This window comes from Colletes latitarsis, chromosome 4, assembly GCF_051014445.1.
Source record: "Colletes latitarsis isolate SP2378_abdomen chromosome 4, iyColLati1, whole genome shotgun sequence".
Classification (NCBI taxonomy): domain Eukaryota; kingdom Metazoa; phylum Arthropoda; class Insecta; order Hymenoptera; family Colletidae; genus Colletes; species Colletes latitarsis.
In genome coordinates this window covers 35137410-35152321 of record NC_135137.1, presented here as the reverse complement: position 1 = coordinate 35152321, position 14912 = coordinate 35137410, and the positions used below count along the sequence as shown (strand labels likewise).

The 14912-nt window shown below is 39.2% G+C and overlaps 1 protein-coding gene across 3 annotated transcripts in view; it reads left to right on the top strand.

Moving 5' to 3' along the window:
• Positions 1-912: 912 nt before the first annotated feature.
• Ubce2h (ubiquitin conjugating enzyme E2H) overlaps positions 913-14912 on the top strand; it is a 57294-nt gene continuing 43294 nt past the window's right edge. The window contains exons 1-3 of one of the 3 annotated variants that reach the window (XM_076764340.1): positions 913-1694; positions 2038-2219; positions 13733-13809. In XM_076764340.1, coding sequence (XP_076620455.1) covers positions 2116-2219; positions 13733-13809 — 181 coding nt within the window. In that variant the 5' untranslated portion in view covers positions 913-1694; positions 2038-2115. Of the gene's footprint in view, positions 1720-2037; positions 2220-13732; positions 13810-14912 lie in introns of all 3 variants that reach the window. The other 2 variants (XM_076764341.1, XM_076764343.1) reach the window with 2 other exon arrangements.

The window sequence follows — 14912 nt, the reverse complement described above, 5'->3', positions numbered from 1 at the left end:
AGCTACGTATGCTAATCACTCGTATCGCGTAATGGTTATGTATGGATGTGTCGTTATAGGTGCGTCTTTTGTTTCAACGTTATTGAACGTTTAGGTGAAACGTAAAAGCCGTATGATACCCTACGTGCCGAGTATTTCAATTTTCATCAAATCGTCTTTGCAATTTAGTCTCTCGTAAAAATAATTGCTCTGTAACAAAATTCTTACCCGTAGTTTTATCAGTGCTTGTGTGTTCAATTTCTCCTAACATGTGTTGAGGGGTTAGCTCCGAATGTCCAGGTTTTCAAGATTCAACAGCTATTGGACTTCATACTGTCGTTCCAAAAAGGTATTTACACACTATTTACACACTATTCACAGATATCTTATTTAATATTTATATTTCATTGTCAGACGTGTCAACTTAATAATGCGTTTAATTTAAATTTAAATTTAACGATGTACGTCATCAATGCGTATTATTTCACAGTGCTACCACGAACTAGTGATTTCATCGAATAAATATATACTTCCTTTCGATCGCAACATTAACGAACTTACAGCCAAATTTACGTTCCATCGTTCTCGTATTTATTTTACTTTATATTAAAGTTACGTGTTACCTAGAATTATTTAACACGTCGAAAATTACTTAAATTACTCGCAGCATATGGCTGTATGCTACTCGCGAAGTGATTTTACGTTTCACGAAATATAACGTTGATTTAACATTTCGTGCAATTAAACGAAATAAGGCGAATTTTTGTAGCTAGTATCTCGAACAATGAAATATAAACTAGTAACGCGTATCGCTTTCCAAATTCAAACGATCGTTCTGTTTCCAAGTATTTGCACGTGTTTCCCGATTATGAAATTTGAATTGGTTGTCTGATGAAAAAAAAAAAAAAATTTAGAAGAGGAAGGAAATAGTACTTGGCCGTGTTCGAGCAATTCTAGTGATATTAGTCGGACGAAAGAATTAGTGGGGATTCGCGGAGGATAGCAGGGATTTTGTATCGTGCGCGCGCATCCGCTGGCACAACGTGAGACAGAGGTAGAGAAGCAGCGAGCAAGAGAGCAGTGCAGGAACGGAATCAGATGTGGTGAAGTCCGTGAGTTGACAGGTCGTGGGGTGCACGAGTACAGGCGTTTCGAAGTGGCGGAGGCGGAGGAGGTTCAGGGGAAAGGATTGTTTTCTGTGTGCGCGAGAACGTGTACGAGTCTCCGGGACGGGTTCGTCGTTGGCGATGATGAAATGATTCTCTAGCCCGAAGATTTTTGGTCTGGTCCGCGCGGACAAAGAGGAAGACCATTCGTATACCGCTGCTGTTCGAGGGATCGTACGCTCGTTCATCCGTAGAAAACATCGTTAAACGCTGACGTCGCGGAATTCGTCTCTCGTGTCGTTTTCCTTCGTGGCGAGCGTCGAAGATCCCAACGACTGACTAGCGAGCGTCGTGCGCGCGTGTCTTTGTTTTTTTTTCCCTTCTCGGTGCTGAATAATTGCTCAGTACGGGAAAAACAAAGTGTGTTAATACCGGAGTGGTGAAAGACTTAAGTTCCTCGTGTATTCTACGGTGGTAAACAATTCCGTAGCAGTCAGAGGCCCTTCCCGATACGACGATCGGAGCTCAGCTGATTCAAGGACTTGCTGCGAAGGGCTCTGTTGCGTTAATAGACGATAAATATGTCGTCCCCCAGCGCTGGAAAACGACGTATGGACACGGACGTTCTTAAATTGTATCCTTGAAATTCACTTTTATTTCTCCTACTCGCTATTTGTGTCTCTCGTCTTCTTTTTTCTACTTCCCCTTCCCTCCCCCTTCCTCACCCTCTCCCGTTCCTTCCCTTGACATCGCCAGTCCCCCTCTACCGCCCTCCCACTCCAACGCTCGTTCTCGCTCTTTCTTTATCTTTCGCTCTATCGCACGTGCTTGCAATCGAGTGCAAGAGAGGCCTGCACATGGTTGCGAACGCAACAAGACTACGTAGTACGTATGCGAAGTTGTACACGATGGAATCGGTTCTGTGTTTATATCGGGTATGATTGGTTTATAGGTCGACGAGGAACAAACGCTGTGCGATATCCGACGGTGTTTCGCGACGATCAGGGATATTTAACTCCTCGTTTCGTCGATGACGGGACACACAGCTGTTTTTAACCAGCTGACTCTCCACGTCCGCTCGTTTGTGCGCAGCTTTATCTCGTTCGCTAACGCACGGTCGCACAGGTTCTCGAGGTTAGCTTCGCTCTTTTTTTTTTGTTCAGTTTCCTCCCTTTTTTTCTTTTCCTGCGTGTACGTGTGATGTACATCGCGTTTTCTTTCTAGATGCGCTTACGGTCCTCGACTGTCCTCGAATGACGCTCGCGGTCAGAATACACTTTGAATTAACACATTCCTGACGAAGCGTAAATATTTAAAGCCGCGCGTCAAAGAACGGGCATACGTGCATAAGTTCGAAACGCGGCGAAGCTCCGACGAACGGTAATTGAGACGTCACCGGGCATGTTTCGACTTTAACCGAACGTTTTGGGAATGACGCGAAGCGACGAATGCTTTTACCGGGATGAATGTAAAAATAAAATGCGCGGGGGCCACCGGTGGCCTACACTGTCGCCGATGCAGGCGCGGGCGCAATCGATACTTTTTTGCGAAAAATATCATCGCCGATAAATCGCGTGACTTCGGTGACTAATAATTTCCGTTACACTTGCGTACAGTGACCATTCGAGTTAAGCACGAAGAACAAAGGTAATCCTTTCGTGTTCGAACCCGAAGCCCTGATGTTTAGATCTCGTTAATCATCGAACAATCGAATTTGTCGTTACGATATTATTAATATCACGGAAGTGAGTTGTTCGTCTTTGATTAATTATCGAGATATAATGTGATAACAGTGTGACAATTGATAAAAGAATATTTACGTACAATGGGTGTAAAAGAGTATTCGTACAAAACAATGATATCTGCGTATTTTACGAAAATGTTAAGAGCAATAATTGATCCACGTGCAAACAATAGAATAACTGTAGAAGGCGAAGTAATAATGATTGCGATTTAGAAGGATATTTATTTTTTCTTTACCTGCGACTTTTACTGACCGTGACCGACCGTGGTCATTGAACTCGTCCGAATGTAAACTACACTTATGTACATTTAAAAATAGTCGATGGCCTTAAAATCACCTTGACACCATCATGAACAGAAACGTAAATCAAGACGAAACGTCGACCTGTTGAAATATTTTTGGTGTATAAAATCCATTTTAAAGATGTTTGAGAATATGTATAAAATGTTTATTTTATTATTAATACTCGTAATTGTATATGATTTTATTTCAAGTTGTTGTACGAATACTTTTTTTATACATACAGTACACAGGTTATTCGCGCAGTTATTAGTCAGTATCGTCTCAAGAATGAATCTTTATAACCTATATGTGATAAGAATAATTTGTTAAATATTATATATACAGGGTGTTCGGCCACCCCTGGGAAAAATTTTAATGGGAGATTCTAGAGGCGAAAATAAGACGAAAATCAAGAATACCAATTTGTTGATGGAGATTTCGTTAAAAAATTATTAACGTTTAAAATTCCGCCTGTACTGAATTTTTTTCTAGAAAATGGGTAGGATTTCGAGGGTAGGTCTATTCACCAAAAATGATTGTAATTGACCCCCACAACCGAAAATAATTTTTCCAGAACGATTTGAAATTTTTTAATTTTGTCGAAAAATTTCACACCTTCTCGAATTTTTTTCTAGAAAGCGTGTAGGATTTCGGGGGTATGTGTAATGACCAAAAATGATTGTAATCGACTCTTGCAACCGAAAATATTTTTTTTAGAACAATTTGAAAAATTTTTTTTTCGTCAAAAAATTTCAGCATCTACCCGATTTTTTTTCTCGAAAGTGGGTAGGATTTCAGAGATAGGTCTATTCACCAAAAATGCTTATAATTGACCCCTGCAACCAAAAATAATTTTTCCAGAACTATCTGAAAATTTTCATTTTAATTTGTTAATAACTTTTTAATGAAGCTTTATTTCCGCCGTTTTACAGGCGGAACTTTGAACGTTAATAACTTTTTAACGAAGCCTTAATCAATAAAATCGTATTCTTGATTTTCGTCTTATTTTCGCCTCTAGAATCTCCCATTAAAATTTTTCTCAGGGTTGGCCGAACACCTTGTATGTTATTTAATTGACATACCTACGAGATGTGTTATTGTTAATTATGAAATACAATAAAACTTGATTCTTTTCATTTTGTTCAAATACTTATAGTATTTATATTATAGTATTTGTATTATAAATATTTGAACAAAATAAAAAGAATCAAGTTTTACTGTATTTCATAATTAACAATAACACATTTCGTAGGTATGTCAATCGAATAATATACATATAATATTAAAAAAATTATTCATATTACATATCGGTTACAAAGATCCGTAAAACTGGTTCCTTATCAATTTTTCCATGTACTTGTTCATAACAGAAACGCTGTCTGGTACGTGTATGAACACTCTCTATATATTCAGAACCTCGATTCTCAAGTGATTGATTTTTGCGTAACGTAACGTAACGTTCCGTTTCGCTTATCATTTCTGTACGGAGGTACCCGTACGAGTGCGTCAGTTTTTCTAGAACGATGATAGCTTCTATACAGAGCTTATTCGTGCCCCGTAACATCGATCAGTTCTTTGTTGAAGCTTACATTAAATTTGCAAGCGCTTCGGCGAGTAAAGTGAATTGGATGCGTTTGTTAGCCACGTACCCTTCGGCAGGGAACCCGTGGAGTTTTCAAATTTCTAGAAAGCCTTTCACTCGCGCTCGACGTACGCGCGTACGTACGTGCAAACGTTAGCAATAATCTATTTTCGGGCCGCAGACGCCTTTGCATGCTTGCTTCCTATAAATTTACAATGTTCAACGTCCGCAGTTTCGTTTTAAGCGAATCCAACGGAATCTGATTTTTTCACATATATTTAGAGCCTTGTAGATGAGTCATACATGAGCCTTTTACACTCCTCGTACGTTATATATTTTACGTTTTGCGTGCAATTTAAATATACAGAATGGTTTACGATCACGAGCATCGAGTCAATCCTACGACGTTCATGCATACGTAGATACAGTTTCGATAGCTAGAAATTAGCATACAAGGTGTTCGGCCACTCCTGGCAAAAATTTTAATGGGAGATTCTAGAGGCCAAAATAAGACGAAAATCAAGAATACGATTTTATTGATTAAGGCTTCGTTAAAAAGTTATTAACGTTCAAAGTTCCGCCTGTAAAACGGCGACATTTCTGGCCACGCAGAACATTTTCGGTAAAGAATTTTTTTCTCGAAAGTGGGTAGGTTTTCGGGGGTAGGCCTGTTCACCAAAAATGCTTGTAATTGACCCCTGCAATCGAACATAATTTTTTCAGAACGATTTGAAATTTTTGAATTTAATTGGTAATAACTTTTTAACAAAGCCTCCATCGACAAATTAGTATTCTTGATTTTCGTTTTATTTTGGCCTCTAGAATCTCCCATTAAAATTTTTCCCAGCGTTGACCGAACACCCTGTATAAGTAGGAAAGAAAAAATTAATTAAAATTTACTGGAAGGAAAAATATACTTTTTAATTGGGCGTGTTCCGAATATTCATGCACGTGCTTATTCGTAGGAATTACTTTTTTCCACTGCGTGAGTTTTAAGTGTTTTGTTTACGCGAGGCAATTGATTTTCGCAAGATAGACGATTTATAACGTTGTTGATAAAAATCGTAACGCATTGAAAAAAAAAACACATTTTTAACAGTTGCAAAACGTATCTATTAGAGCGTTCATCGTGTGATTGCAACGGCTCACCTTGAACGCCCACATGACACGAATGACAAGGTTTACTTCCTCTTCTAGAATTGCAACCGCATATTTATATGTGTACACTGTTTTAACGTTCTGTTCATTAGTCGTGCTATTCTCTCTTAACGAGGAATGCTTAGTAATTTCGAAGGATACACAAAAAAGCACAGGGAAACTATCGACTCTTTGCGGTTATATCAAGACATTCTCAATTACCCTTCGTTTTTCTATCGAATTTTATGCATACGGAATTGCACTTTCGAACGATTCTCGACAATGAATTAATTATCAGAGAAAAAGAAATGCTATTGATTTAATACCCCGCGCTGCGACTTATTATTATAGACTTTAAATTATTTTTATTCAATGCTACGCGTATTAAGGGGTAAGACCACTTGTAAAAACCTGAAATAAAGCGTTTTTTTTTTTTGGATGGATGGAAAGAGGATAATAATATTCAAGAATGTTATTAACCATGTCGTTAAGTGTTAAAAAAAAACTATTTATTCAAAAATAATGCAAAATGACGTCGCTGGAGCCATTCTCGCAAGGCGTGTTTTGAAGAACAAAAAATTTTCTCTTAATCTACATGAGTATAGCTAGAGAAATACGTAAGGGATTTTTGAAACATTAATTTTTGTGATTGGCGAACACCTGAAGTAGAAAGTTCAATTTTGAACAAAAGCTGGGGCAATCATTTGTCAATAAATAATGTTAAAATTAACTAATCGAAAATCCCCTATGTATTTCTCTAGCTATACTCATGTAGATTAAGAGAAAATTTTTTATTCTTATCCAGATATAAGTTTGCGTCAGAGCGCCTCAAATTCAAAACACGCCTCGCGAGAATGTCTTCAGCGTCGTCATTTGCACTATTTTTGAATAAATATGTTTTAACATTCTTGAATATCATTATCCTCTTACTTTACCATCCATCTAAAAAAAAAAAAACAGGTTTTTACAGTGGTCTTACTCCTCAAATCTAGGGACTTTAGCGTGATAGATAACTCTAGATCGGTCAACCTCAAAACCTTGGTGAGCACGAGTCACGGAATTTGTCCACTTCGGTTTCAAGGTATAATAAAACGTATCAATAATTTTTTATGCTACCCGGTGAAACAGTCCAAGTATTTTACACCATCGAACGGGTTAGGAATCTATTTTCCCCCAGAATTGGTTCCCCGCCAATGCCGAGCGAAACGAGAAAAACTACCGCGAACGGTTCAAACGTTTTTTTCCCCTCCAAAGCGGACCCCGGAGCAAATTGTATTTTCCAACCGTCTCTATGGTCTATTGTCTCGCACGGGCGCGTAACTACGTAGTTGGTGGTAAACTAAATTCGGACAACCGCCGTGTATCCCTATAATTTCCATTAGGTATCCGCTAACAGCGCGCATAGGCGAGGCGCAACGGAAGTAATTTAATTATAGATCGTCGAGACACCGGCGGACCTCTCGGATGATTCCTTACGCGTCCGCCGAAATCAACCTAATCAATTACACGATAATTAACAAGGTTCTCGGTATATGGACGGTTAATGGTTTACCGTAATGGCTTTGGAAGCACGCGAGTACACGTGAGAAGTGTATGGAAGCGTTATCTGCGTAATGCAGTTCCACTTAGGTCCGCGTATCGACGTGGGTGCGTTTCAATGCTGTCCCCATGCTCTTTCCGCTGAATACCCTTCCGGCTCAACGAAGCCTAGGATCATTGTCCTTAAAGCGCCATGGATCAAAGTTAATAAACATCGATGGTATTTTATTTTTTTTTTTTTTTTTTCACCAAGGATTCAATGCGTAACGAAATAATGGAGAAATTCGATATACGCGTACGCGTACGCATACGGGGTTTCCAAACTACGTAGTATAATCCGATTGAAGCCGATCCTGCTGGAAAAAATAGATAAAAAATGGAAAATTTGAAATAGTCATCGCGAATTAATTCTTTCGCGGACCGTATTGGAACACGTCAATTTTATTCTCAATAAAGGGCAACAAATACATTCATAGCAGTTTATTGGAATACAATTTTATTTCGATACGAAAGTCGACAACTTTTTTTTTTTTACAGATAAAAGTAATAACGTGATATAGCAATTGATACGGCGAAATTAAGGTCCTAAAAATGATATAGATTACACTGTTCGAAAATATGATATCGATCAGGTGGTTAGCTTTATCTCGGGGAATGATGTAGTATTTAATAACTTCGTTGATTGCAAATCTATTAATACGCGAAAGTACAGTGGAAGAATTCGATGTCGCGTAGACGGTGTTCCAAAATACGGCTTGCGAGTCCGAGCTGATAAAAAAAAATGCCTCTGTACACGAGAAAATCGATTTTGAAGTACAGAGGGTACGCGCGCGTTGGACAAAGTTTCTGTTTCACGGTTCTCTCCACCTGAGTACTTATTGCGTCTACGGATAATGTTGGGAAGGTTGTTCGTGAAATTTGTAATTAAATTATTAATTTTTTCTTACTTTGTTAATTGGCGAACCCTTTGAAATTCCATTAAATAGCTCGTGCAGCTGAAGTTTTCAACTCTTCAAAGGCTCAAACAGTTTTTCCTGTTTATTTGTGTACGGTGCACAGTACTTTTTTTCGAAGAAAATATTCTCTGTGATAAATTACTACTTTAGATTAACCCTGGAATACTGTAGCGAGTTACTCTCCTCTTATTTTTGTCATTGATTCATTTGCAATTTCAAGTTAATAAAATGATTATTTATAATCATTTAACGCTTCAACTCTACTTTTATTTATATACATGTACAGTATAGCGTTAATTGAATTATCTATGGGTGTAGTATTGTAGGGTTATGTCTGGATTAGGTTAATATTTATAATCATTTAATGCTTCAATTCTACTTTCATACATTTACATGTACAGTATAGATATGTATAGGTGTAGTATTGTAGGGTTATGTTTGGGTTAAGTTATTATTTATACTCATTTAATGGTTCAATTCTACTTTCATACATTTGCATGTACAGTATAGATATATAGAGTAATATTGTAGGGTTAGGTCTGGGTTAGCTTATTATTTATACTCATTTAACGCTTCAATTCTACTTTCATACATTTGCATGTACAGTATAGCGTTAATTGAATCGTGTACAGGTGTAGTATTGTAGGGTTAGGTTTGGGTTAGGTTATTATTTATAATCATTTAACGCTTCAACTCTACTTTTAATTATTTACATGCATAGCGTTAATTTAATTACGTATGGGTGTAGTATTGTAGGGTTAAACAAGGGGAAAAATTATTTGCTGGTTTGTAGGTGTCCATCTCGCGAACTATTTTTCGACGTTTGAACGTCGTCCATTACCTACCGAGATTGGCCACGTTTGTCCATTCGTTACACTAGGTGCATTAAGACGATCGAAATTCGGAATCTTGCCAAACCTGAACAAGCAAAAATGAAGTTACCGAGGTCATCGTGCGTCCAATACCTAACCTTGTTTACGGCCAGGATTACATAGTCCTTTCGCTATCAGTGTAGTTTTCAATATGCGTCTCGTTTCGAACAGATCGTAACTTAACCCGTAACGTTGCCTTCCTGATCATCGTGATTATCGTGTCGGTAAAGAAATACGCGGGAACTCTCTTCGACATTGGGAAGCTCGAAAAAAAGCATACAGGGGCTGAATCGATTTATAATTTTTTCAGTAAAACTGTATCTGATCAAACTTACGAAAGCATATATTCATAGGTATTGTCTGAAATTAGTTTTTTAAGAGAAAACATAGATTTTGACTGTGCATGTGCATCTGCAGTACCAGTATACAGAATTTAGTGGCGCTATATGGCGTCAAGAGCGGGAACTATTTCGTTAGAAACTCGCATGTAGCTTCGTTATTGTGAAACTTTGCATAAAGGATTTAAACGAGACAGACTCGTCAATGTAAGGCTTGAAGCTAACGAATTATATACTTCATTGCGAAACGCTTTTCCGCAACAGTACGCAATTAATAGTAGAAAATATGAATGCACTCGTGTTTGGTGGGGCACCGTGTTTGGCGCGTAAATGTCGAATGTAAGGTTAGAAGCCTGAGAAATTCAGAGTAGGAAGTCGAAAAGAACGTGTATTAGAGGGGCAGGGGGGGCAGAAATTCGGTAATAAAAGGTTCGATGCTCGTTGAATATCGATCGAGACAGAAAGAAAGGGAATACAAGATATAAAATTACGTTCGACGAATCGCGTTCGTGGTTTTACGCGCGAGTGTTTTCGATCGAATGTGAATCGACAGAATGGCGGTTAAGGTGTCTCGTTACGAAGTCGAACATCAAAGATAAGTAGGGCTCCGGAGGTGCGTCTTTCAAAAATAATGCGTGCCCCAAGGGCGTAGCGAGAATTCTTTGAAAAAAATCTTATCTTCTGTCCGAAGGACCGTTAAAAGCGAAGATTTGCACGTGCAAGTTTATCTGGACTCGACCGATTAGACGCAGCCGTGTACCGTTTCTGCGTGCCAGGCAACGATTTTAGAGTCCCCCGTCGGACTGTGACGGTGAGAACGTGGATAAGAGGACAAGAGACGCGGAAACAAAGACGGACTGCTAAGGACGAAGCTTGAACGGAGCGGGGAAGCGGGAAAGAAATAGACTGTTAGCTGTCCTTCGCGAAACGCTGGCTGTCTGGCTCGCCCGACATTGTAAACAACAACATCACGCCAGAAGCAAATGCTCCGTAACGGTCATCGGAGATTGAGCAATCGCTTCCCGTCCTTTTCTGTTGTTTATGCTACACCTTGCGTACGCACGTTCCACGACACGAGAATCCAGCTGCGATCGAGGTCGTTCAAATCGCACGGACAATCTCCCGACTAAGGTTAGAAAATTTTACTTTTTCGATATCATGGTATCGAACCTGGTAGAGGACAATCGATCGAGTACGTTCCGTTTCGTATCTCGCGTATCGAATCACAGGGTTAGTTTACGCGGCGCGTTCGATACGCGCGCAAAGTAATTTGCAATCCGCTCTCCGGTTCGCGCGTGGGTTTTTTTTTTCCTACGGATCCAGTGAATTTCGGTCGATAATACGGAACCTGCCGAAACACACCGTTACAAGTTTACCAATCGTCGAGAGCGATCGACGCTAATTGTTTCGGTATCGCGGCAATTGTTGCGCAACGGTTTCGACCGACCGTACACGTACCGTACAATTAACTTGTGCGTCGGCTATATTGCATTTCGCGTTAATTCGAATGTAAATCGAGAGACTCGAGCCAGTCGTTCCCGACTTCCGCGAGCCGTTCGTGAAAGCAAGCGACAAAGGAATTTCTCGGCGCGCACGTCGAAAACGTAACGCTTCCGGTGGAATAATGCGTTCCAGTGATAGACCGGCGAAGGAGGAGGAGGAGGGGGAGGGGGGAAGGGGGTTGTGATTGCAGGAAGAAAATTATTTCAGCCCTCTGTGGTGGGCAACCGCTCTCGTCGTTGGCTTTGGACTTTATTCTCGCGCGTGCTCGAGGCGTGTGCGTCGTGCCCCCGTGGCGTTGGTGTAGCGTGCATGTTTGCGCGTAGCCGGGCGCCATTGCCATGAGAATCCAACCGACATCGGAATCGAGCGTATTCACGGGGACGTGGTCTTCCGTGTAACGAAGCTCGAACCTGCCCCGGGTGAGTGAGAGCTCCGTAACGCTCGGCTCGCGTGTAACCGCTTGCCAAAACAAGAAAGTGGTTTACCGTACCGTTGAATAACGTGACACACATCGTCGTAATTCGATTTTCCTTTTCAACGATCGCGTTCGCTCGCGGAGCTGCGTCTGGCTCGCGGGAGCGATGCGTATCCCGAGTCATAGAAAATTCGACGTAAGGAAATTAGGACGTTCGAGTTATTCTGGACGCGGCCATTTTGCAAATAGTCGAGCTTACAAAGAGCGTTACTTTGCATGCAGGAAGAGTTATGGAAAATATTTTCAAGGTTTTTCTTTTTTTTAGCTGTGGATAATTATATTTGAGGCAAAAATCTTAAATATGAAAGTTACTTACTTTCACACGACGATGGCGCCACTGTAGTCACATGGTAGCTTTTACAGTTCAGAACCACCCCAGTTCCGACCGTATGTTGCACGTTTTGGAATAGTCAGAATCTGAATATTCCCATCGTGCAACGTTATTTCTTGTATCATGTTTACCACTGTATACACTCCAGAAATCTAATATCGAGACAGTGTTATCGGGAACGTTTACAAACCGCGCTATCGTGAACCGTGTTTGTTAAATATCTCTCGTACGTTATTCAATTTTGTTATTGTTCGTTTCTGTTTTATTTTGAGATACGGTTCGGTCGATCGATGAACAAATTCGTCCTGGAAGCGTCGTTCGGTAAATTTTCTCTCCCATAGTTAATTTCCAAAGGCTGAGAGCCGTTTTCCTTTCTCGTGTATTTTATTTTAGCCTTGATGTAATGGGTCGCTCGCAAAATATTGTTCAGTGAACTTTCTCTAAAGCTAGACGGTTGGTTCCGTTCTTCTGCACCGTTTCGGTTCCATTGCTTGTTTTCGGACTCGGTTTCCGACCTCGTTCAACGAGGCGCGCGTGCGATTCTTGCGCGAAATTTTGCGTCTCGCGAATTTATTCCTAATTCTCCGTCCATTTCACAGGGGGGAAGTTACAGCACTAGCCTGAGCGACGAATCGACGATATAGGTGAACGCTCAAATGGATATAATATCGCTTGGAAGCCATCGATTAAAATTAAATGTAGCTTGAAATTCGACGATCTGTGCCTGGTAATTTCAGGTCTCTGGCTCAATGTGTTATTAAATACGCTTGGAAACTTTTATTTAACCACCGTCCCAATATTTTTACTCTGACACAAATTAAAATCTGTGCTCGATATGAACGGGCAAGACCACTGTAAAAACCTGAAATAAAACGTTTTTTCTTTTGGATGGATGGAAAAGTAAGAGGATAATAATATTCAAAAAAAAATATTTATTCAAAAATTTTGTAATGTTTAATTCTCCAGATACAAAAAATTTTCTCTTAGTCTACATGAGTTTAGCTAGATAAATACTTGAGGGATCTTCGATAAGTTAATTTTAACATTATTTATTGACAAATGATTGCCCCATTTTTTGTACAAAATTGAACTTTTTATTTCAAATGCTCATATATTCATGTAGATTAAGAGAAAATTTTTTGTTTTTTTCCAGATACAAATTTGCGTCAGTTACACTGCCCTAAATTTAAAACATGCCTCGCGAGAATGGCTTCAGCGTCGTCACTTTGCACTATTTTTGAATGAATATTTTTTTTTAACACTTAACATTCTTGAATATTATAATCCTCTTTCCATCCATCCAAAACAAAAAATCGCAAGGAAACGCTTTATTTCAGATTTTTACAGTGGCCTTATCCCTCAAATTTTCATCTTTCATCGAACGTAACGCGACGTACTGCCTGGTTGCAATGCTTAGGAATGTTTAAAAGTAATTTCCAATGGCAGTATCGATAGTTTACGAAGCATCGACTCGTTGATCGACGTCCGTTCGGTTTGTTCGCTAATATTTTTCATTTCCGTCTTGTCACCACGGGTTCGTAAAGTGTTACGATCCCGTTCAGTCACGCGAGCTTTGGTGCGTGGTCGCATTGATCGGGAAGATAACGTTACAGTGGACTTCTGACACGATTCAGCGTTCGCGATTCTTTCCACGATCGGTTTTCCCTCGGTTCATTGCACCGTTTCCTCGTCGACGCTAAATATTTGCGCGCCCGATGTGTGTTCGCTTCTTATTTGAACGTCTCTCGCGCGGCCTTTTAAATTGCACACATTTCCCGCCAATTCTCTGTGTGTGTGTGTGCGTGTGAAGCTACCCGCGTTTAGCGGCGAATGCCTTTCAGAATTTCTTGCAGATTCATTATCTTCCTTGACTCTCACCCGCAAACAGAATAGAAAGCAAGCATGAGGTGACGATACTAGGAGGATTAAACGAATTTTCCGTCAAATTCTACGGTCCACGGGGCAGTAAGTACAACATTTATTGTTTCTGTATAATTCGATGCGAGCGCAAATTGCAGTAAAAATGTTAACGTGCACACCAAAACGTATTATGTAATGTTCTTCACTTGCTGGCGAATGTGCACACCTACTGGAATATCGTAGTAATTCTAATACACTGTGGAGCATAACTATAGCACCACTATAATTATCAAGAGTTTTGTAGTTGTAAGTAATGATTTCTAAATGTTAATGTTACTACGCGAAAAGGGCTAGAAAGAAATTACAAAAGTAACATTTATTTTACTGTGATAATAAATGAAATATTGCAATGGTGCATAACTGAGTTTACATGAGGGAACAACTTTTTCAATATTGTTAGAATTTCTACATATTCTTCGCTAAAATATGCGTTGTTTGCATTTTGAAAAATTAAAATCTTCCACTCCGTTCAAGAGTTATAACATTTTAAAGATTCGCATGAAAATTCGGGGAAGCATTTCTGGCTTCACATTAGATTTTCGGTAAAGAATTTTTTTCTCGAAAATGGTTAGGATTACGAAGGTATATCTATTCACCAAAAATGCTTGTAATTGACCCCTGTAACTAAATATAATTTTTTCAGAATGATTCGAAATTTTTTACTTTCGTCTAAAAATTTCAGTATCTACTCGAATTTTTTACTCGAAAACGGGTAGGATTTCAGAATTATGTCTTTTAACCAAAAATGCTTGTAATTAACCCCTGTAAATAAATATAATTTTTTTAGAATGATTCGAAATTTTTTAATTTCGACTAAAAATTTCAGTAGCTACTCGAATTTTTTTCTCGAAAGTGCGTAGGATTTCAGGGGTATGTCTATTGACCAAAAATGTTTGTAATTGACCCCTGTAACTAAATATAATTTTTTCAGAATGATTCGAAATTTTTTACTTTCGTCTAAAAATTTCACTACCTACTCGAATTTTTTACTCGAAAGTGGTGTAGGATTTCAGGGGTAGGTCTGTTCACCAAAAATGCTTGTAATTGTCCCCTGTAATCAAAAATAATTTTTCAGAATGATTCGAAATTTTTGAATTTAATTTTGTAATAACTTTTTAACGAAGCCTCGATCAACAAATTGGTATTTT